The following is a 25,192-nucleotide window of genomic DNA, read 5'->3' as shown; positions in this document are numbered from 1 at the left end:
CTGCACACAGTGAGCACTCAATAAATGCAACTGAATTTTTTTTTTTAAATGGTACTTGTTAAACACTTACTAAGCACTTGGGGTACATACAAGCTAATCAGGTTAGACCCAGTGCAAGTCCCAAATGGGACTCACAATCTTAATTGCCATTTTGCAGATGAGGTAACTGAGGTGCAGAGAATAATTATAATTATGGCATTTAAGTGCTTACTATGCGCCAAGCACTGTTCTGAGTGCCGGGGTAGATACAACCAACTCAGGTTGGACACAGTCCCTGTCCCACATGGGGCTCAGAGTCTCAATCCCCATTTTACAGATGAGGTAACTGAGGCCCAGGGAAGCGAAGTGACTTGCCCAGGGTCACACAACAAGTGGTGGAGCGAGGATTAGAACCCAAGTCCTTCTGACTCCCAAACCAATGCTTTTTCCACTAGGCCGTGCTGCTGCTTAATTCAATGAGATTGGGAAAACCCACCTGTCCGGCTTGAGGGTCCGGTGGACGCTTTCACTGGTTGAGGCAGTGGCCCGATTCCCCCCACCCACTCCCGTCACCACCCACATCCCAGGGAGAAGTGGGGGGCGTGGGGAGAGCCTCATCCCTGAAGACCCTTTGGGAATTCTTCCGAGCTCTTGTTCTCCTCGGGCTCAGCCCTTCCAAATCCACTCTCAACCATATCTGCCTGGACCCCAGAGAGGAAGCACCAAACACCACAATAAGTAACAGAGTGGGCATCTTAATTTAGGCTTTTATTACACATTGCCCAGTTCCTACCGTGACATATACTCCTTCTTCAGGCCCTGGCTCGGCTGTTGGGACGCATTTCCGTCTCTCTACTATAGTCTTTTGTAGCCTGCACAGGGTGAAGTGCCAAGTATGGACCCCGAGTTGCAGACCCCAAGAGCCACGAGAAAAAGGGCTGAGGCCCAAGAGACAAGGGGAGAGAGGAAGGAGAGCAACAGAGAGGACAAGCAGCATGGTCTAGAGGAAAGAGCACGGGCCTGGGAGTCAGAGGACGTGGTTTCTAAACTCGACTCTGCCGCTCATCTGCTGTGCGACTTGGGCAAATCACTTCACGTCTCTGGGCCTCGGTTCTCTCATCTGTAAAATGGGGATTAAGACTGCGAGCCCTATGTGGGACGGGGACCGTTTCCGACCCGATTATTCTGAATGTACCCCAGCACTTAGTACAGTAAGTGCCTAGAGTAAGTGCTTAACAGATAGCGGGAAAAAAACGGAGATCTTAGGCATGAAGTGCGGACTTAGAAGAAACTGCTGTCCCTGACTGGATGGAAGGCATTTCCAGTTTTAGTGGCTGCACTTGTATTGAGTTTGGGGAGAGAGCCACCCCGACCCCCCAGCCCCCAAGCCCCCGCACCTAGAGAGAGCTGAGGGCACCAAACACAATTAAAGGGTTGGGAAAAGGAGAGCCAGCCAGCCCCGTGAAGCACCCCAACCACCCCGCCTGACCTGGGGAAAGTAACGTCACCTCTCTAGGCCTCGGTTACCTCACCTGTAAAATGGAGCTCAGACAGACTGTGAGTCCTGGGTGGGCAACGTAAGGCACTCTGAGGAACTGGCATATTTATTCTCAAGAACTGAAGAATAAAGGGAATCTTAATAACCACCTTTAAGGCTACAGAGGGCTTTGAATAAGTAATGGTATTAAGTGCTTACGTGTCAAGCACTATACTAAGCACCGGGGTGGACAGAAGATAATCAGGTTAGACCCAGTCCCTGTCCCACATAGGCAGGGAATGTGTACGTTAGATTGTTTTATTGTACTCTCCCAAGCGCTTATTACGGTGCTCGGCACACAGTAAGCGTTCAAGAAATACAACTGACAGACAAGGCACGGACAAGTCACTTGGAGAACTGACTTACTCAGCTTCCTGGTGTCAATAGCTTCAACAAGAACAATCAAATCTGCAGGCAGGCTGTAGGGTTCTCTGCTACCATATAATTTGCCCTCTACAATCAAAAGGTGGGTGAGTTGCAGGTGAGGTTTGAACTTTTACGATCTCGTATTCCTAGAAACGAGCGACTTAATAAAACTCTCTCTTATCCGTGAACAATTCCAACTCCACTTTTGTACCCTGGGGAGGCACTGGGAAGATGGAAAATGAAGTCAGCGACTTGCCCACGGGCTAATCAGGCATGGGAGTTATGGCTTGCGGATTTAAAGAAAAAGGATCTTCAGGTGGCCCTCAGTTTCTCAGTTCAGTTGTCCACTACCATGGTCTGAAGGTAAGGTGAAGTGAGTAGATCACTGCACACATTCAGCTGGATTAGTCAGATGACAGGGTTTTCTCTCTCTTTTCTTTTAATGGGCTGCTTCAAGTGGTTACTATACGCCAGGCGCTGTTCTAAGTACAGGGATAGATGCAGCTAATCAGGTTGGACACAGTTCCTGTCCCACCTGGGGCTCACAGTCTTAAATCTACATTTTATAGATGAGGTAACTGAGGCCTAGGGAAGTGAAGTGTCTTGCCCACGGTCTCACAGCAAAAAAGTGGCTGAGCCGGGGTTTAGAACTCAGGTCCCCCTGACTGCCAAGCCCGTGCTCTATCCACTAGGCCACGTGGCATCTCTGGGTGGTGCCCCATGGCTCCAATTCCCTTTCCTAAGATCGTGCCTAACCTGAGCATCCAAGTTTTCCGTAGAAACAATATTCTCACTGTTTCCAAAATCTCTGCTGGAAAACCTTGGCCTGGTGTCGGCCGGGGGACAAGGTTACATAAATCCAAGAGCGTTCTGGCAGCCGTGAGCGCAGGCTGAGTTTGCTGAGCCACCTGAAAACTTTTCTGAGCACTTCTGCACCTTTCCAGTGCCTCCTAGTCTCATTTTCCGTTGCTTTTTCCACTCGTGTTATTGCCTAGCCTCCCTCCGTTATGACATGACACACTTGCTCCTTCCGCTGACATTTGATTTCTGATTGGACATTGATTCGGTCTTTGGGAATGACTTCGTCTTCCCTCTTCCCACTGCCAAGAACCAATCTGATCATTACATTCCAAGGGACAGGAAGGTAGGGTGAGCCACCCAATTAATTGTCCCCGAAAGTCAGGTGCATGGAATATTGTACCTGCATTGACAATCGGGGCTACCACTCTTCCTAAGTGTGTGTGTACACACACAAATACACACACACACACAGAAAATCTCCCTCCCGCCTTCTTTCCCTCTCTCCCATTCTATCCTCTCTCTCTTTCTCTCCATACACACAAAAAAAACCTCTCTGTTAATGAAGTGCCCGAACGAGAAAGCTCAGTTTGCCATAGGTGACTGCTGGGATACCAGGTCCTGGACCTGCCACACTCACAATAAGGTCTTTCTGATAGCGAGGGATGAGAGGCTCACCTGTATTTCACTTCTTTAGACTCTGCTCTTTGACACCATGTATCGAAAAGAGCAAACCAGAACTGCAGGCCAGGAGAATTAAAAACATAACTCTTCAGCCAACATAAAAAGAGGAAAAAAAATACCAAAAGCAAGATGAGCACTGCCCTTTAGTAGAACATTGCTCTTTATGACAAATGTTCTCGGGAAGTGCCCGGTAATTAATCACGCCACACAACAAACACTGAGCCTTAATACAAGATGCTGGATCCACCCCCAGCTTCGAGCAGACAAAAGTGGCTGCCCTCCTACTTGGGTGAACCTTCAAATGATTTCCCGGCTATCATGTCGGATTTGGATCTAGCTTCTTGGGCAAGTCACTTAACTTCTCTGTACCTCAGTTACCTCATCTGTAAAATGAGGATTATGACTGTGAGCCCCATGTCCAACCCGATTCGCTTGTACCTATCCTGGCGCTTCGTATGGTGCCTGACACATAGGAAGTGCCTGACAAATTCCACAATTATGAATGTTCAAATCAATGGTATCCAGCACATCCTTACTGCTTAGTTAAGTTCTCTATAAACATCTGGGAGAGAAAAATATGATATATACGTGACCCCAGCCCTCACGGACCTACAGTCCCACTCAAGTAATTTGCTGGAAATCGGGTAGAAGGGAAGTAACCCAGCCTAGTCAGTCAGTCAGTCGCATTTATTGAGCACTTACTGTGTGCAGAGTACTGTATTAAGCACTTGGTAAGTATCATATAACAATGTGACATTCTTTGCCCACAGTGAAAGAGCAGGGTTCTGGAATCCTGGATGTCACTTGCTTGCCTGTGGGACCTGGAGCAAATCACTTCACTTCTCTGTGCCTCCCTTATCTCATCTATAAAATGGAGTTTAAATCCTAATCACTCCTATTTAGGCCGTGAGCTCCTTGTGGGACAGGGATTGCGGCTAACGTGATTATCTTATATTTTCCCCAGCACTCAGTACAGTACTGGGCACATAGTAAGCACTTAATGAGTAGTACTCTAAAAAAAAAAAAAGGGGGGGGGGGGAAATGTGGTCCTCCAGGGGCTGAATAAAAGATGTATTATTTTATTCTGCAAAACGTAGACGGCTAGGGAAGGAGGCATGGTTAGGGAACAAGCCTGTCCCCAAAGTCCGGGAGAGGCAGCCCAACGACATTGAAAACCGAGCCACCGAGCCTGATGATGAAGCTTGGGGTCCTTTTCCACAGTCCATCTGTCAGTGTTATCTACTGAGCGCTTCCTGTGTGCACAAAACTGCACTAAGCGCTTGCGAGAGCACAATGCAACAGAGGTGGTAGATACGTTCCCAGCCCACCAGTCTCTCAATCAATCAGTGATATCTATTGAGCACTTACCACGTGCAGAGCACTGTACTAAGTACTGGGGAGAGAACAATGCAACAGAATTAGCAGACACGTCCCTGTCCATAACAAACTTACAGTCTAGAGGGAGAAATGGACGTCATTATAAATAAATTAGGGTTATGTACCTGAGAGCTGTGGGGCTGAGGATGGGTCAGACAGTCAATCGTATTTGTTGAGCGCTTACTGTATGCAAAGCATTGTACTAAACACTGGGGAGAGTAAGATATAACAATAAACAGACACATTCCCTGCCCACAATGAACTTGAATAGCTAGTGCTTACAGGTTACAGGTCCAAGTGCGAGGGCGAGACAGAAAGGAGCGAGCCGTGTTTTTTGACGTCCGGCTCAGACCACCAAGCAGCTGAACGACGACTGGAGTCTCTTACCTAGAAGCCACTGCCTCGCCTACTCTGCCTCAGAACCACCTAGCAGCCCGGCCCAGTGGACAGAGCATAGGCCTGGTTGTCAGGACCTGGGTCCTAATCCTGGCTCCGCCACTTGTCCGTTGACCTTGAACAAGTCACTTCACTTCTCTGTGTCTCCGTTACCTCATCTGTAAGTGGAGGATTAAGACTGTGAGCCCCAAATGGGACACACTGTGTCCCAACTAATTAGCTTGTACCTACCCCAGCGCTTAGAACAGTGCCTGGCACAGAGTAAGCACTTAAAATATAACATACAAAAAACCAAACAAAGAAAAAACACCAGAAGGGGAGGCCGCTTTCTCCACCCCTGATCGATGTGGCTTGTTCTCCGTGGGACAGTGCTCGGCTCTAGTCCCCAGGGCCCAGCTGTGAGACCGCTTTGAAGCCGACTTCTGAGAAACCAATCCCGAACTCGGAACACGGCTTCCCAAGAGGCTGCTGCCGCCTGAACTTGTTCGGCTTAAAGGCCAGCTAAACTTTCAAACTGGCAGCTGACCCACCTTTGCTACGGGGGAAAAAAAAGCGCCTGAGCATTGAACATGTCCCACTTACTATGTAAGACAGGGAGAGGGGGGAGATGATGCAAGAGCATCTAGCTTCAACAGGGTATTCATCAATCAATGGTATTTATTGAGTGCTTACTATGTGCAGAGCATTGTACTAAGTGCTTGGGAGAATACAATACAGCAGAATTAGCAGATATGTTCCCTTCCCATAACAAGCTTCCACATTCCCCTGTGGCAGGCTTGCTGACCAAAGTGGGGAAAAAATAGTTGCCAAGAAGGGACCCTGGACCTGCAGTAATAAAAATGATGATAATAATTGTGGTATTTGTTAAGCACTTACTATATGCCAAGCACTGTACTAAGCCCTTGCATAATAATAATAATGTTGGTATTTGTTAAGCGTTTACTATGTGCAGAGCACTGTTCTAAGCGCTGGGGTAGACATAGGGGAATCAGGTTGTCCCACGTGGGGCTCTCAGTTAATCCCCATTTTACAGATGAGGTAACTGAGGCACAGTGAAGTGACTTGCCCACAGTCACACAGCTGACAAGTGGCAGAGCCTGGAGTCAAACTCATGACCTCTGACTCCGAAGCCCAGGCTCTTTTCCACTGAGCCACGATCATCAGGTCCCAGGTGGGACTCACACTGTAAGCAGGAAGGTACTGAAATCCTCATTTTACAGGTAAGGGTACTGTAGACTGCAGACTGTAAGCTCCTTATCGCTCAATCAGTGCTATTTATTGAGCACTTACTATGTGCAGAGCACCGATCTAAGTGCTTGGGAGAGTATAATGCAGCAGAATTAGTAGACGCGTTCCCTGCCCATAACAAGCTTACATTCTAGAGGGGGAGACAGACATTAATAGGAATAAATAACTTATAATGGGCAGGGGTCATGCCTACCAACTCTATCCAACTGTACTTTCCCAAGTACTTAGTACAGTGTTCTATACCCAGAAAGTGCTCAATAAATACTACCGACTGATCGACTGAGAAGACAGACTGTTTCTTTGGTCCCAGAGTCGATTCAACTCCGACTATAGAGAATAGCTCTGCCTCTTACCAGAGCACACAAGTCACTGGCGTCAAGGGCTTTGAAAGCCAGTTCACCATGCTTCCTGAAAAACAACTTGTGTTGAGTACATTAGAAAACTGGAGAAATGTTTGTGTTGGCTAGAAGGGGTCTGTCCTGTTTCTACCCCACGGTATTGATCGAGTGCCTACGCTGTGCAGAAAGTTGTATTAGAGGGTCTTGGGGAAAATACAGTAGAAGTCAAGAACCTGCTCTAGAGAAGTTTATACTCTAATAATAATGTTGGCATTTGTTAAGCGCTTACTATGTGCCGAGCACTGTTCTAATGTTTCATTCCCACAGGAAGCAGCATGGAAAGTGCATGAGTCTGCCAGAGGACCTGGGTTCTAATCCCAACTCCATTACTTGCCTGCTGTGTGACCCTGGGCAAGCTACTTCACTTCTCTGGGCCTAAGCTTCCTCAACTGTCAAATGAGGATTCAATACCTGTTCTTCCTCCTACTTATACTGTGAGCCCCATGTGGGACAGGGCCTATGTCCAACCTGCCTAACTTGTATCTACCTCAGTGCTTAGACCACTGCTTGACATTTAGTAGGCGCTTAACAAATACCATAAAAAACAAAACAAAAAACCACACAACCAAAAATATTCCCAAATTCTCCAAGTCCTTTGGCCCCAGAAACATCATCATTCCCTGTCTAGGATGGTCTTTCATTCAGCCTTCTGGTGAAATGCCTGATTTTCGGCTATTCCGTCCCCCTGTCCGGCACCGGGTGGGTTGGAGGGAAGACGACAAGTGATCGGCAAAGGGGAGATCACTATTCTGGGGTTGACCTCCCCTATAGAGTGTAAGCTCCTTGTGGGCAGCAAAAGTGTCACTTTGTTATTCTGGTCTTCCCAACGGCCTAGTTCAGTGCACCACCCTGCAAGTGAGCACTAGATAAACTCATTCACTCAATCGTGTTAACTGAACGCTTTCTCTGTGCAAAGCAATAAATACTAAACCAATATCAAGAGCCCTATTAGGGGAAGGGACTGTGTCTGGCCGGATTATCTTATATCTACCTAGTGCTTAGTACAGTGTAGTATAATAATAATAATACCACAATTATTATTATTATTACCACCAGTGAAGCAACCACTTAGGAGAAGAGTATTAAAAGGAAAGAGATGGTAGATCTTTGGAACTCGGTGAATTTTGAAAGCTTTCAAGGGTTTGGATTGTTGGCTCAGAAGACCAATGAAAAACTTGACACTCAGAGAAACTTGGAAGTTTGCGGATTCGAATCAAAGCTGGGGTGACACCACAATAATAACTGTGTTATTTGTTCAGTGCTTACTATACTATCTACCCCATCTACTGCGGTAGACATAAGATGATCGGGTCCCCCATGACGTTCACGGTCTAAGTACGAGGGAGAACCACAAAGAAATGCAGGCCGATAGCCAATCAATGGGATTTATTGAGTGCTACCTGTGTGCAGAGCACTGTACTGAGAGTGCAATAGCTTTAGACATGATCCCTGCCTTCAAGGAGTGTATTTTGCAGAATCCAAATCCTTAATTAGAATGACTGTCCACTTGTCTACTGTGTGACCTTGGGCAAGTCACTTCACTTTGCCTTGCCTCAGTTACCTCATCTGTTATGGACAGGGAACATGTCTGCTAATTATGCTGGGCTCTATTCTCCCAAGCACTCAGTTCTGCTCTCTGCACGTACGAAGCACTTAATAGATATCATTGATTGATCGATCTGTAAAATGGGGATTAAGACTGTGAACCCTATGTGGGACGTGAATGGTGGCCAGCCCGATTAACTTCTACCTATCTCAGTGCGCAGTATAGGGGCTGTTAGATAGTAAGCACATTACAAATACTGTAAAAAAACAAAAAACGAGCATCAAGATCAACCTTCTCATCTCCCAACAGGCCCATAGCTCAAGGTGACCAGACAATAATAATTACGGTATTTGTTAAGTGCTTACTATGTGCCAGGCCCTGTACTAAGTGCTGGGTTGGATACAAAAATTGGGTTGGACACAGTCGCTTTCCCGCACTTCACTTTACAAATGAGTTAAGTGAGACCCAGAGAAGTGAAGTGACTTACCTAAGGTCACAGCAGACAAGTGGCGGACCTGGGATTAGAACCTATGACCTTCTGACTCTCATGCTCTACCTATCAACTACACTATGATGCTTCCCACTACGCCATGCGGGTAGAGAGGAGCTCCTGCTTTTAAACTGTTTTTAGTCCGACATATAAGTGGCATAGAGAGATTAAGAATGGAAAACTTCGAGACTTGTATCTGTATCAAATCCTTCTCACTTTCCTTACGGTAAAATATGCGAAGCAAAGGCAGGACCGAGAACTTGAAAAGATTTGTTAGAAGTCACGCTACCCTAAACCCCTTTGGGGATTGGAGCAGGTGACCCAATGGCTTTGCTCCATCTCTAATTTCAGTGATTTGTGTTGACATGTTTAAAAAAAGGGGAGGGAAGGGAGAAAAAAAATCTTGGGCCAGAGGCATGGAAATATGGTATTTTAAAAATTGGAAGACTGTCTTATCCCCCCTATTTATAAAATGGGGAGTCATTCTTGCCGTACTTTGAATCTGTTAAATTTGCAAACAAGGAAATACTTCCAAATTAGTGCAAGAAACTGCTAGGAAAGGAAGGGGAGTATGTGTCAGTCCCTCTAGCCGGGAAGGTCACAGTGAGGGTCTTGGGTATTCGCCTCCAGATCACGACATCCTGCATTTCAGTTCTCCCAGGGGCAGTTCTTTGGACACTGTAGCGTCCCCGATGCAGCTACCTCTAGACTGTAAGCTTGGCATGGGCAGAGAATGTGTCTGCTAATTTCTCTTGTACTGTACTCTCCCAACCACTTAGGACAGTGCTCTGCACATAGTAAGTGCTCAGTAAATACCACTGATTAAATGCCCTTGATTGACACCTCAGACCACGGTAGCACAGTGAGTGTGCAGCCTCCGTGTCTCCGCAGAAAGGATCACGGGAGCGGAAGCCGGAGCCGGCAGGAACGCGGTCTCCGGGGGAGGACGCGTTTGGGTTTTGGCAGGGCTGAAGGCTATCTTGAAGGCTGGGCTGGGCTCATCTCTGTCTACAGCCCTGAGCAGGGCAAACTTAACTAGAGGCAGATGGTGGAAATCTAAGGATTAAAGGTAATGGGAATTGGGGGGTGGGGAGACCAGCTGGAGGTTCTTGAGGATCCCAGGTACCCATCTAGAAGGGGCTTGTCAAGGAATTTTCACCTCGATTTGAAAAGGGGGAATGGGTAGAGTTTAGGTGACTGCATCCCTATTTCCCTATACAGTCACTGATCTGGAATTCTCTGTCCTCTTTTCCACCCGCCCCAGCTTCTTAGTTTGGGTCACCTTGTCTCTGCTTCAAAAGCCTCCCACAAGCCCCTCACTCTCTCTCCACCCCACCCTAATCTGAAAGCTGCTGGCCCAGAGGATCCCATGTACTATCAGAGCTATACCACAACAGAGTCTGTAGCTGTTTCCACAGCTTGGCCAACTCCCAGTGGACAAACCTGAGGAAATATTTGAAGGGAGAGAGAAATTAGTAAATGAACAAACAATTTCTCACAACTTCTCAGCAGAACTTACTCCCTTGTTATGCTGTACTGACAATTGAGCTGTTTTTTGGTTTATGTGAAACCTGGCTTCTGTTAATTTACTTCCATTTCCTCTTGCTTATCCTTTAGGACTGAAAACTCCTTGAGGGCAGGGAACAGTGCCTACTAACCCTGCTGAACTCTCCCAATTGCTTAATGCCAAAAAGGTACTCAAAAACTTCCACTGTCAGATTGATGAACCACTGGTCAGCATTCCCCCCCCCCGGACAGCCATCAGATATTCAAAAATGAAGTTACCTTTTGGCTTGTCTTCAAGTTGAGCAATCCCAGTTGGCCTCATCTTTCTACCAAGGACTCACTCTATGGGGGCCTCCTAACTTTCTCCCCCATCAGTGTGACAATACACCTGGCTAGAACGCGATCGTGGGGGACCGGATGAGAACGGATGACCACGTTTTTCCCAAACCTCGAATGAAGAAAGACATACTGCAGAACTTGCCCATTTTGACACCACGCATGCCAAAAGTCTCTCCGGGGACGTGGCCCGCTGAATCCAGAGCCGCATGCGCTGCTGCCAGAAGGTTACGCTCCCCAATTCCCTCATCCTATTCAGGCTGAAACACGTGGCAATAATGCACGATGTGGCGGGCTGGAGTACGCAGAATCCAGAACTGAACGCAGCGAAGAAATGATACTCATTATGGAATTAGCAAAATGCTTACTAGGTGCTAGGTACTGGAGTAGATACAAGATAATAAAGGACATAGTCCCTGTCCCTTAGGGGGCTCAGCATCAAAGGGGGAGAGAGAACCATATTGAACCCCCATCTCATGGCATCCTATGGAAGAGGAAACAAGTCAAGAAGTGACTGGTCCAAGGTCACACAGCAGGCGGGAGGCAGAAGCAGAATGAGAACCGGGTTCTCGGACTCCCAAGTCTGTGCTCTTTCCACTAGGCTACTAGATCTTAGGGGTGCAGAGTCAAATGGAAGGAAGGACGACCTGCAAATTCTTGCAAGTCATACTCCTGTTTATACATCTCAGTATTGCCAATGATCTAAACCTGGGCTCTATTTTAGGAGAGGGGATTATGCCCGGGGACTAATCCATGTGAAATTGTGGTGGCATTTAAATCTTGACACTGAACGTCTTGGCCTGTTGACTTGAATCGACACAATGAAAATAGCCTGCAATGTGTGGTGAAGCAGCCAATACAGGCTGTTAAAAGGATTCTGCTGACTTACAAATCTACGGACACTGCTGCCTTTTGCCCCTTTCTCTAAAATCGGAGATGTGTTATATCAATATCCTTCCTTCTCGGACACACCCCAGATGGTGTCATTAGAGACTCTGGTCACATAGGAAAGGATTGACTGAAAAATCCAACTAAACCCAGCTCCTCAAAAACATAGAGCACTCTCCCTAGCTGCAATCTGATTTCACGGCTTCTCTTCCCTGTTGGACTGGAAAATCTTTGTAGGTAGGGGTTGTGTCTACCAACTCTTACTGTATTGGACCTGTCCAAGCACTATGTACAGTGCTATTCACATGGTAGGTGCTCAACAGATGCTCTTGATGATAAAAGTAGTTGACCGTCACCAGTAGACAGTCTAGAAGACTGCTTCAAAATCTCTTTGGTCAGAAAGTTTTTTTTTAGGGGGGGCCAAGGAAAAAAAAAGCCACTTTCTACATTCCCTCTTTCTTTCTTCAGATCGCTAATCCAAATCGACTGTGAATTCCAGGTCCTCATACTGACCAGTTGGAAAAGTTCTTCAAACTTGCAAGGAGGTTTGTTGTGACCCCTAGTGATTTCCAGCTGAAGGTGGGGGAGGAGAGGAAGGGGCTTGGAATGGTCAAGTCCCCTGAAGCTGCAGAGAATGTCTCAGAGGGTTTCGTTCCTTGGCCAGCCTGAGTGGGTCTGAGCCGTGGGGACGTTAGCACATGAACATGAGTGAGGGGGAGAGTAGGGGGCTGGGGAGATCCCATTTTCTACCTGGCAGCAAGGTGAGGGGAAGCAGTTGGTGCCTTCTGCCTTTACCTCCCTGCAGTGGCCTGTCCTGAGCTGTCAAATTCACCGCCCCAGGCTATCGAATCCATTTCTACGGCTGAACCGTATGGAAAGGATCCTCTTGGGGGTCCCCAGGCCAAGTCCCTTTCGAGGGGCCGAGTTTTTCCTCTCGAGTTTCCATGCGACTGAGGCTTCTTCAACCAGGCAGGTTCCCTACCCTCCTCCTCCCTCGATGGCGGCGGGGGAAGGTGGGTGACTGACATTCGGTACTTCCGGATCACTGGGAAACGTCACGTGACGGCAGTTGGAACGTGATGCCCCCCGCTCCCCGCCCGGACTCTCATACAAAAATAAAAAGGAATCAATCCGGTCCGTGAGGAAGACAACATGCCTCGAAGGTGAAAGACACGGCAGTCCAGAGGTGAAATGGGGATAATCCCTGCCTTTCCTTACCTCGCAGGGATGTTGTGAGGAAAAAAATGAGGTACGTAATGAGTGCTTTGGGAAACCACGTGCTATATGAAAATCAAGTCATTAATATAAACCACGTATAAAACAGCCTAGAGCATTTTGGGAGATGCCCAACCTAATCTAACCCTTGGCGGGAAGATTCTTTCCTGAAGTTACTGAGGGTACTGTGGCTAAACTGTCCAACGATGCTTTGAAAAGCATCCGACAAGTCAGATAAAGAAATCTCTGGGAAGTCAGAAGGCACTGGGTTGTAATCCCAGCTCCACCACTTATCTGCTGTATGACCTTGGACAGGTCAATTCTCTTCTCTGAGCCTCAGTTACCTCATCTGTAAAACGGGGATTAAGACTGACCCATGGGGTTCAGGGACTGCACCCAATCTGATAACCTTTTATCTACCCCAGCATTTAGTACTTTGCCTGACACATGGTAAACACTTAAACCATAAAAAAAAAAGAAAACCACCCCAAAGGCAAACCTGACAACTCCTTCTGACAAGAGTGCCCACTTGGGTGTTTCCTAATACCCATTACCCATTTCCCACTACCCAGGTAACTTCAAAGCAGCTAACTGCGTAAATGTGAACTGCCCAAATCCTACACGTGAGAAAATGCTGCCCAATGTGACTTCCTTGATGCAGGCCATGCATCAAGATCAGGGACCGCAGAGATCTTGAGGAGTTTCCGGGGAACCTCCGCCCGACTGCACCTTGACTCCGCCCTGTGACGGCCAAGGTCACCTTGCAAAGGCAAAACGGGCCGCGTTTTGGTCTTTTCTCAAAGGTACAGTGGACCCTAGCGGCAATTACCCAGACCATCTGAGGAGCAGCGTGGCCTAGTGGATAGAGCCCTGGCCTGGGAGTCAGAAGACCCTGGGTTCTAATCCTCACTCTGCCGCTGGTCTATGTGACCTTGGGCATGCTAGTTCCCTCATCTGTACAATGGAGATTAAGACTGGGAGCCCTATGTGGGACAGGGACTATGTCTGACCTGATTACCTTGTATCTACTCAAGCGCTTAGAAAAGTCGCTGGCACATAATACGCACCTACCAAATACCATAATTATTTATTATTATTCAAAAGACCCACTTTCTCTAGGAGCTGAATTATGAGGGCCTCAGCACTGATGTAGACCTGATAGGAGCCTTGATATTTCTGCAGGAGTAAAGAGCAAATGAGTGGGCCTGCCGTGGGCTTTAATTATGAGTCTCCTTTCTTCCTCTGAACCAGAAAGCTCAAGGTCGCAAGTTATGCTATTTAAAAAAGTTAAACATTCGCTAAGATTTTTTTTTTCTTTAATAGCTCTCCCTTTCTAGGGGAATCGGCCTCCATTCTAACTCTTACTCCCTCACACCTAGCTGCTTGAGTAAGTGCAGAACTAATTTCACTGACAAGAACGCACTGAAAACTGGCTGGCAGCAGAATTTACTTCTGAGGCATCTGCTCGTTTGGTTGCATTTTGGTGGGAGCTTCTAGATTCTTGGGGGCCTGCTAGGCTGTAAGATCCCTGAAGGCAGGGATCATGCCAACTCACTGTATTGTATGCTTCCAAGCCTTTAGGACAATGCTCTGCCCAGAGTAAGTGCTCAGTCAAGAGTACTGCTTGACCGACCCAATGAGTGCTTCTCAACAACCTAGCAGTTCTAAAGGAGTTAAGGGCAGAGGGTGTAGGAAGGCGTAACAATAAAACCACCCAATCCAAATGAATTTCTAAAAACCGCGGGTTCCCTGATTCACTCCATTCAGCTGTCCTCAACTACAACTTTTAGACTGTTAGGCTGTTAAGAGTTGAATAACTGCATCAATTCAACCACTCAAACTTTGAAGAACAAGGGGTCATAACTCAGCTGCAGGAAAACACCTTATCTGAAATGATGTTAATCAGGTTCACTTGACCATAGGTAGTCCAGGTAGAATTCAGTGGTCTGAAAACGTCTCCAAAAACTTGCACGAAGTAGGACCTGATTCGGTTTAAAACACACGTCGGTAGAAAAACCGTCCTGGGCAAACTACCGTTTTGTGATTGTAAGTACTTACGCTACTCAACTCGCTGCCCAGCCACACAGCACTTATGTTCGTATCTTTATGCTCAGCGACTTCCTCCTCTTAATAATGTGTCGATGTCTGTCTTCTCCTGCAAGACTGTAAGCTCCTTAAGGGGAGGGCTCGTGTCTACCTACTCTATCGTACTCTCCTAACTGTTTAGTTCAGGACCCTGGAAGGAGTAGGTGCTCAATAAATACCATTGACTGACCGCATGAACTCCACTATTTACTTGGTGATTGCCATTTCAGTCTCCTCTGTTTAAAAAATTAAGCACCCTTTTGCCCCTCCAACTGATCAATCAAGGGTGTTTATTCGGTGCTTGCGGTGTGCAGAACACTGCACTAAGCGCTTGGGAGAGGACAACACAAGAGGTGGTAGATTCATTCTCCCTCCCAGCCCCACTTATCTACATAGCTGTAATCTGATTTATTTATATTAATGTCCATCTCCCACTCTAGACTGTAAGGTCATTGTGGGCAGGGAATGTCCCAAGCACTCGGTTCAGTGCTCTGAACAACAGTAAGCCCTCGATGAATATGACCGACTGGACACAAGAGTGTACAGGGGAGACTGACATAAAATAAATTAAGGATACAATAACGTACGTGCTGTGGGGTTGAAGAGTGTCTTATGAAACCGAACCCAATCCCTTTGGAAAATCAGCTGGCATTGGGTTTATGCTAAACAGAAAATTTGCTCAAGTCTGGGGCAACATGGGCTCTGATTCAGATTCTGTGGCTGCAAAACCCAGAAAAGTCCTCAGGCACACCTAGGCCAGGTGTGAACCATTAGCTTCTGAACTGATCGAAAGCTTTTTGGAGTACGCAATCGGCAGACCCGGGACACTCATAAACTGCGCTAAAGGGTAAGTGTGCTGCCGCAGCATATTTTATGATAAACAGACTCCATATTTGAGACATTTTAACTTATCCCATGCCCCACTTCCTAGCTCTGCAGCAGCAATTTAGCACGGAGGAGGGGGAAGCGGACACCAACCTCGTGGGAAGTAATGAAACAGGAAAAACTCGGATGAATAAACACACCACGAGTGGCAGTCGCTTCCAGGGGGGGGGTGGGGGGAATGGACGGATGTACGGACATGGATGCTTACTCTTGAGAGCGGAGAATAACAATCCCTTCGAGAGGGTGGAAGAGCAGCTATCTGAACCAAAAGCATTCAGTTCAAAAAGAAGGAAAAAAAATGAAACAGACACAAGACACTTAAGAGTCAAGGAACCCTTTGGGTAGTGAACTTGAGTTTGGAGGTAGGAGGGTTTCTGTGAAAGAGCAACATTGTTTACACATTTCTAACCGGGTACGACATCCAGCAGGCTCTGTAAACCACGGTGGGATGAAACAAATACACAGAAAAAACTTTTTTAGACGGGGCTCCTACGTTGGTAAAGAAAAGGCTGGGCTGACCGTGGCTACTACAGTCGGGGGGCAAGGATCTCCCTCCATTTCGGCTCCCGGGACTCTTAGTGGACTTGGCCTCTACACGAGGCCCGAGCCCTATCTGCTCAGGCAAAGGAGACCCGGAGTCGGGCTTGCCTGGGCTTTAGAGGAAGTGACCTAATAGGACGGGAAGTTATAAACAGATGATGAAATTCCCATCCCCCAGAACCAACATAAGCATTTCTAAAAATAGATGCCTTGAGACTTGTACAGAGAGGGTAAAGACCCCTCTCCCACCAAGGAATTCCCAGCCCTTTTTCCTGGGAAAGTGGTTTGGTGGCAGGTGTTGAGTGCCTTTGGAAATTTTGCGCAGATTTTAAACAGCGAGAGAGAGAGAGAGAGAGAGAGAGAGAGAGGCCCACTCTAAAAATTTCCACTTCCAGAAATCCAAGGTGATGACCGCTATTAGTGCTCAAGCTCAACTACTGGCCAAGACCAGATCATATGACTCCATTGGCCAAAATAGAGGCATCAGGCCCGAGTAAAATAAATAAATAACCAGCAGCAGGAGTTTAGAGTTAAAACAATTGGCCCGTTTGCTTCAAAAGTGACCTCTGCCAGGCAACCATTATAACCTATGGAGCAAGAGTTTTCCATTGCAGGGCTCAATGCTAATAGATTTACAAATTTTTCCTCTTCACAGAGACCCGTGACTTGTAGCAAGGGCAAAGAGCAGGGACACTGGGTTCAAAGGAAAACTGGCCTGAAAACAAATATACATGGAAAAAAATATTACTTTCACCCTAAGCTTTTGGATGAAAGCAAAATACAACTTCAACGCCTTGGCCTTCCTGGAGGTGGAGAAAAGGGAAAGGGTAAACGAGAAGGAGGTCATCACCAACAGTATTTATTGAGGGCTTTGTGGAAAAGGAAATGACGAGTGGCAAGAGCACAGGCCCGGGACTCAGAAGACCTGGGTTCTAATCTCGGCTTTGCCACTTCTCTGCTGTGTGACCTTGGGCAAGTCACTGAACATCTCCATGCCCCAGTCTCCTCTTGCTTAGTCCGTGAGCCCCAAATGGGACAGGGACTGTGTCCAACCTGATTATCTTGCATTTACCCCAGAGGTAAGTACAGTGCGTGGCACACAGTATGAAATTAACAAACACCATAATTACTATTACTAATAGAGATTTGGCTGTCCAGAACTCCCCTGCCACTGCCCTCAAGTCTTCACAGATTTTTTTCCCCCCCTGGCCTTCCCGAGGGAAGCCAGGCCAAGCCCCACCTTTTTTAACCCTAGAAGTGGTTTGGAATTCCAAACAGCTCCAGGGCCTGAGAGTCCCCAAACTTCCAGCCACCAACCCTGAGAATCTGTCTTCTCAAGTTCTTTTCCTTTTGGCTTTTGAGACCGAGAGCTCCCAGGCTGGTTCCCTGCAAATTCACCTTCACTTTTCTGGGAAAGGAACCGGGAGGAACTTCAACAAGGTCATTCTCCAACTCACCTAACTAAATGAGGAAGTACTTTAACCGCTCCTAACTTCTTCAACCTGGCTAGTTCTTCCTGAAGCTTAAACTCGGTGGTTCTCACTCTCTGTAAACATCCTTGTCCACAGCTCAGGTTAGGACCCCTTCTTCTCCTTGCTCACAACCCTAAAGCCAGCAGTCAGTAGCACTCTTGTCCAGAATTCCCAGTCGCTTTTAAATCCTGAACGAAATTCTATGGAGCTGGTACGGTCCACCACGGAAGCATTATTTAAAAAACAAACAACTCTACAGGTCTCTTGGCAGAGTTTAACCTTAGCAAACACTCCTTACCAGTCTGTTACTTAACTTCCCAGAACAATGACCATTTTCTGAAGTGCAGATAAGCGTTCCAACCACCCCTATCCCTCCTCGCCCCCCCACCAAAGTTTAACAAACACAATTTACTTTGAACTCTTGAAATACCATTCCCGGGCCAAGAACTCTATAGATTAGAAAGACCCGAGCAGCAGATGAGGAATGCTGAATCTATGTCAGGCAGTTGGCTGGACTGTCATACCAAAGAGATTTTAAATCTTTTTGGCAAAGGGAAGGAAGCGGGAGAGATTGAGAGCAATACTATTGTCTCCCTGTCGAAAATGCCTTCTCATTTGAATCTATAATCTGTGCTCACTAACCACTGCGTACCAGACATCAGAAGTACATTCCCCTTTCATCTCTAGGGCAGCTTTTCAGTCCAAAGCTGTATAAACAAACTTTGCCCTTCATTCTCTAAACTCTCGCAGCAGTGTTTCAAGGTCACTCTAGCTAACGACGGCGGCCTGCTTCTGGCAACTTTTACTGCAGCACCACTCCGAACTGACGAGCCCCAAATCCAAATCCTTCTTCGTCAGACTCGGAAAACCCCTTTCACGGGAGAGGGGGACCCTGGCCGACCCCCCGAAAAGGCTTCTAAGCGAAAAGGAGCCGTTCTTCTCCTAATTCCAGGACTGTCCTTCGCTGGCTCCCGTTTCCCTTTGGAGCTTGTCTGCTGCGGGAACATTCCAATGACCTTCAATTCTTATTTGCAAGTAAAAAAAAAAAAAAGGCCCAAGGATGGCTTCCATTTAGTAAGTGTTTGGGGGAACGTTTGACCAAAGGATGCAAGGCTTTCTTACCTTTCCTTTTCTGCCTCCACAGCCCCCTACCCCCACCCCAGGTCTGACTGACTTCTAATTAGCAACCTGTACTATATTCCGCCCGCCCCCGGATAGCAGGAAACCCCTGCAAAAATACTACCCATTACCTGTAAGGGCATGGGGTGCTCGTGGCTAACTTTCCTACTCGATTAACTGCGGCTCTCATCCCCTGGTCTTCAATAAATCTGTCAAACTGCACAGGAGAGGCGTCTCGCACATAAAAGAAAGGAATGATCCGACAGAAATGTGTGCAATTCGTGGGATACATTTCCTTCCAACTCTCGAGACCCTGGCGATTTGGAGGGGAAGCGTGTTCTGGCCGGCATGCTTAACATTAATGGGCACATCCAAAACGCAATATCATCCCCTACATCAACTGGTGCCCGCCCCCCCCACCAAAAAATTGGGGGACTGGAGGGGAGGGCAAAGTTAATGGCAGATTTTTAACTTTACGACCCGAGGCCTTCGGCAGGACAACCTACTTTCGAAGTGCAAATCGCATTTTCACACCAATTCCGAACGGCACGTCAGCGACCTCCTGTCCTCTCTGCAAACACATCTGCCCGAAGCCATCATCGGGAGACCCCCCAAACTCCTACGCCGTCCCCCTCCCCCGGACGGCTTGTTTCTGGGGGAAAGCTTCACTGCCCTCGAACAAAGGAAGATTATTTGGAAAAGAGTTGAGCTCCCTGCCCGGCTGCCCGCCACGCGAAGAGCAGAGTGCTCGAATCCGCTGTGTTTTCCTCGAAAACGCTTTACCCTTCCTTCCGGAGCCCGCCCTTACGGCTTCTGAACTTGAAAAAACCACCCCCCCCCCCGAAACCCACCACCCCAAACCCCACGACCACCCCGCCTCCAACTGCAGGGCACGCAGAACCCCAACAGAGCAAGGTACTGTAGGTGCACCAGAAGGTATGCCTGGAATGTAAAGTGGCCATTTTCTCCAACAGTGCAACTTGTCTCCCCTCCCTGAAGCCGAACAGTTTCTCTCATCCCAACGGAAAACAAAGAGGGCAACTTACCGGGAACGGCATTCATTTTACATGTAGTTATTTACACCTCCTCGGACGGGGAGAATTTAAGTCACTCTCAGCCCCCCCACCCCCCGACCAGAGGACGGAGGGAACAAAAGGCAAGCAGGGGAGGCGGAAACACGACCGAGGCCTGTCCTCTCCCGTCGGCGGCCTTGGAGGCTGCCCTCCCCGCCGGCTCTTCGCCATTTTTCTTTGTCTTTGAGCTGACCCCTGCTTCGGTCCCCAACTCCGAGGCTCCCAACGCAGCCCCGCAGCCTCCTTCCACTTTAACAGTCAAAGGCGTGCAACCTAGCCTGCTACTCGCGGGGAGCCTCGCCCCCGGGGCTTCCCATTGGCCGGGCGGCGGGAGCGGCGGCCGACGCCGGGCGCCCATTGGTCGGCCGCGCCGCCTCGCTCCACTTCCTGTTTGAAAGTTACCTTGAGCGGCGGGCTAGGGGTCAGCCGGGGAGGCCGCCGGCCGCTCGGCCGCCATGCGGGCTCCCTCCGCCGCCCGGCTCGCCCTGGGCCCGGGGGCTTCCTCCCTGGCCGTTGGAAAAAACAGTTTCGGGTCATTGAAGCGCTCCCCACTGGCCGCCCAAAATGTCCGCATGACATCGGTGAAGCAGCGTGGCTCGGTGGCAAGAGCCCCGGCTTGGGAACCGGAGGTCCCGGGTTCTAATAATGATAATGGTGGTATTTGTTAAACGCTCACTATGTGCAGACCACTGTTCTAGGCGCTGGGGTAGACACTGGGGAATCGGGTTGTCCCACGTGGGGCGCACAGTCTTCATCCCCATTTTACAGATGAGGTCACTGAGGCCCAGAGAAGTGAAGTGACTTGCCCACCGTCACACCGCTGACAAGTGGCAGGGCCGGGATTCGAACCCATGACCTCTGACTCCCAAGCCCGGGCTCTTTCTACTGAGCCACACTGCTTCCCTGATAATAGTAATAATACTTGTTAATTAATTAATGAATGTTGGTGGTTGTTACGCCCTTACTCTGTGCCAAGCACCGTTCTAAGCACTGGCGTAGATACGAGGCCATCAGGTGGTCCCACGTGGGGCTCACAGTCTTCATCCCCGTTTTACAGTTGAGGTCACTGAGGCGCAGGGAGGTTAAATGACTTACCCAAGGTCACCCAGCTGACAAGTGCATCTTCATCCCCATTTGACAGATGAGGTAACAGGCCCAGAGAAGTTAACTGACTTGCCCACAGTCACATAGCTGACAAGTGGCAGGGCTGGGATTCGAACTCATGACCCCCGACTCCAAAGCCCACGATCTATCCACTGAGCCACGCTGCTTCTCTAATCCGCTTGCCAGCTGGGTGACTCGGGGCACGTCACTTCTCGGAGCCTCAGTAAAGGGGGATGAAAACCGGGAGTCCCCCACGTGGGACAACCTGATCGCCTTATGTACCCCCCGTGCTTAGAACAGTGCTTGGCACATAATAATAGTAATGATGGCATTTGTTAAACGCTTACTATGTCCCAAGCATGGTTAATAATAATAATAATGTTGGTATTTGTTAAGCGCTTACTATGTGCCGAGCACTGTTCTGAGCGTTGGGGTAGACATAGGGGAATCAGGTTGTCCCACGTGGGGCTCACAGTCTTAATCCCCATTTTACAGATGAGGGAACTGAGGCACAGAGAAGTTAAGTAACTTGCCTACAGTCACACAGCCGACAAGTGGCAGAGCTGGGATTCGAACTCATGAGCCCTGACTCCAAAGCCCGTGCTCTTTCCACTGAGCCACGCTGCTTCTCTAAGCAGCTGGGGAGGTTACAAGGTGATCAGGTTGTCCCCCGCGGGGCTCACGGTCTTCATCCCCATTTTAGAGATGGGGTAACTGAGGCCGAGAGAAGTGAAGTTCATTCATTCAATAGTATTTATTGAGCGCTTACTATGTGCAGAGCACTGTACTAAGCGCTTGGGATGAACAAGTCGGCAACAGATAGAGACAGTCCCTGCCGTTTGACGGGCTTACAGTCTAATCAGTGAAGTCATTTGCCCAAAGACATACAGATGACAAGTGGCGGAGCCAGGACTGGAACCCATGACCTCTGACTCCCAAGCCCGGACTCTCTCCACTGACATAGTAAGCGCTTAAATACCACCATCATTATTATTATTTTTATCATTATTATTATCAGTCCTGTACCCTACGTCCATTCGCCGGGGGGGGGGGGGGTGGGGGGGGCGCACATCGGAAAGTTACTGTAGGGGTTTAAATTGATCCATTTAAGGCAGCCCCCCCAAAAAAACACCCAACTTGGGTGGGTCATCAATCATCCGACGGCCCCACAGGGATGAAGTGGATGGAGCAATATAGGGGCAAAACTACTTGGAGTCCGGGGCCCAAAGGTTTTGCACAGACCTTGGAGGGGACTGAGCATAAGTGGGAGGGGGTGTCCCCACACCCCCAAAAAAACGGATCTGATTCATTCAATCCGCGCAGAGCACTGTACTAAGCGCTTATCATTATCCCGCTACACTGCTACTAAGTCACGAGCCAGCAAACCAGGCAGGGTTCTCGGGGACACTTTAAAAACACTCCCATCCTGGGATAATATTAATAATGTTGGTATTTAAGCACTTACTATGTGTAGAGCACTGTTCTAAGCGCTGAGGTAGATACGGGGTCATCAGATTGCCCCATGTGAGGCTCACAGTTAATCCCCATTTTACAGATGAGGTAACTGAGGCACAGAGAAGTTAAGAGACTTGCCCACAGTCACACAGCTGACAAGTGGCAGAGCCGGAACTCGAACCCATGACCTCTGACTCCCCAGTCCGGGCTCTTTCCACTGAGCCGCGCTATATGACAGGAATTTGCTGAGAGATCCTTGAATTTGGGGGGCAAGGGAGTGGTGCCCCTCGGCAACAACCACTCAAGAGAGCTTCCACTGGGACGGTTTAGGATGCTGCAAGAAAATCCAGGGAGAAATAATGGCGGAGGGGGCAGAGCAAGGAGGAGCCTCTCGAAGGGAGAAGAACGCTACCTACCACATGATTCCTGAGCTGAGATTTAAAAAAAAAAAAAAATGCATTGCGGAAAGTTTCTTCTAAACCGGACAGATGGAAATATCTGGGCTTCAAGCGGTCGGCTAGAAGACGTTATTGATTGGCTTTTAAAGATTGACCATCTAAGACTTTTTGTTCTGTGATCTCCTCTTTCAGTCCAACTGGCAAATACAAACAGAATCAAAACGGTCTTGGCGGGGGGAGGCGGGGATAGGGGATACGTCTTCTGCTTGCTATTTTGAACTTCTGAGATGTTTGGAGGGCCGTATTAGGGGGGAGGCGGGTGGATCGGGTCACAGATTTGTTTACTGACTTTATACCTGCTCAAGTTTTAGAGGGCAGGCGCAAACCAGGATCCGCCCAATATATCTGTCAGCTGGGCGACACTCCCACTACAGTAAAGTTTAAACCATGCCAGTTAAAAACAAAACCACACTTTGTTCCCTGGGCTTCGACAACCGATGGTCCTGCAGCAACTCGCCGGAGGAGAGGAGGTCAAAAGATTCCTCTAAGCCGCCCCCAAGCAGAGAAGGGCTGGATCCGGAGTCCGAGATGAAAGGAACTGTTTTTAACCAACCCCGCTAACCTCCCCAAACAGAAGATGGTAAGTGGGTTCTCCTCTTACGGTTGACAGCTGCAAAAGAACGACACTGCTTCTTGAAATTCTTCAGAGCACAGCCATGAGCTGTCGCCCTGGGCCTCCGGAGAGATCAAACAAGAGACCCAGGCATCCCCGCTGAACCCAAGACCCTTCTCCGCATCACAATCCGCGACCCCCGGGGCACTGGACACGAAATGCCGCACGGCCCTGGGGATACAGAGCTACTCCAATTGGTAGGGCCTTCAATACAGATGAAAAGGAGGAAGGAAGAGAGTTGTACAATAGTAATAACAATAGTAATTGTGGTATTTGTTAAGTGCTTTCTGTGTTCCAGGCACTATACTAAGCGCTGGGGTGGATAGAAGCCAATCGGGTTGGCACAGTCCCCGTCCCATGTGGAGCTCACAGTCTCAACCTCCACTTTATGGATGAGTAACAGGCCCAGAGAAGTGAAGTGATTTGCTCAAGGTCACACAGCAGACAAGTGGCGGAGTCAGGATTAGAACCCACAGGCTTCTGTCTCCCAGGGCCAGGCTCTACCCATTACGCCATGCTACCCTCAGCATGTGAGCCCATTACTGGGCAGGGATTGTCTCTATCTGTTGCTGAATTGTACATTCCAAGCCCTTAATACAGTGCTCTGCACATAGGAAGCACTCAATAAATACTACTGAATGTAGTACTCTCAGCACTTCAAAGACAGCAGGCCTGCTAACCTGCATTTGCCCCGACACCTCCACTGAAACTTCTGGGTCAAGAGATGTGTGTCGGGTGGGGGGCACGGGGGGCGGGAACTAGAAGCAGTGTGGCCTAGCGGAAAGACCCCGGGCCTGGGAGCCAGAGGGCCTGGGTTCTAATCCCAGCTCCGCCATCTGTCCGCTCTGTGACCTTGGACAGGTCACTTCACTTCTCTGAGTCCTGGGTTCCCTCATCTGCAAAATGGGGGGTTGATATCTGTTTTTCCCTCCTATTTTGACTGTAAGCCCCACATGGGACCTGCTGACCTTGAATCTATCCCAGCGCTTAGTACGGTGCTTGCCACATAGTGATCACTCAACAAACACTACAATTACTATTAAAAGTCAAGGGGATAAGAAACCATTTCTCCTCAACTACACAGTCATGAATTCAAACTATTATTCCTCATCAAAAATCCTGAGTACCCTTAGGGATGAAGTCACTGAGCAGCACAAGCTTCCTGTCCAAAGTCACAAATTGAATGAGACTGAAACATAAACGAGTCCTCTTTGGGTTCCAGGCAGCTGCTTGGTCCAAGCTATCACGCCTGGGGCTTTCTCTTTTCCCACCTTGAACATCTTCATCTGCCAGGAACCAAAAAATCCCCTAGGATGGGGAAGAAAAGGAGAGGGAAGGGAAAGCTTCACAGATATTTTAGAGCTCCCTGTCCTGAGAGACCCCCATGTTCCACAAGATCCTTTCCCCTGGCCTCGGGTGCCAACCATGTTGGAAGGCAGGGCTGTCCAAATGGTGGGCTCTGGCAGCCTCAAATGCTAGAATTTTATTATTATTATGGTACTTGTTAAGCGCCAAGCACTGTTCTGCGGTAGATACAAGGTAATCGGCTGTCCCATGTGGGGCTCACAGTCTTAATCCCCATTTTACAGATGAGGTACCTGAGATGCAGAGAAGTCAAGTGACT

General features: G+C 48.5%; 1 protein-coding gene across 2 annotated transcripts in view; it reads right to left on the bottom strand.

Annotated features, from left to right (window-relative positions):
- NFYC (nuclear transcription factor Y subunit gamma) overlaps nucleotides 1-25,192 on the bottom strand; it is a 67,826-nt gene that overhangs the window by 27,964 nt on the left and 14,670 nt on the right. The window contains exon 1 of one of the 2 annotated variants that reach the window (XM_001507129.5): nucleotides 19,912-20,167. The exons of the other annotated variant lie outside the window; for it this stretch is intronic. Within the exon in view, the coding sequence (XP_001507179.2) occupies nucleotides 19,912-19,927 (16 nt within the window). The 5' untranslated portion in view covers nucleotides 19,928-20,167. Of the gene's footprint in view, nucleotides 1-19,911; nucleotides 20,168-25,192 lie in introns of those variants that run through there. 2 annotated transcript variants of the gene reach the window in all.

Source organism: Ornithorhynchus anatinus, chromosome 16 (genome assembly GCF_004115215.2).
Source record: "Ornithorhynchus anatinus isolate Pmale09 chromosome 16, mOrnAna1.pri.v4, whole genome shotgun sequence".
NCBI lineage: Eukaryota > Metazoa > Chordata > Mammalia > Monotremata > Ornithorhynchidae > Ornithorhynchus > Ornithorhynchus anatinus.
This window is presented reverse-complemented; position numbering and strand designations above follow the sequence as displayed.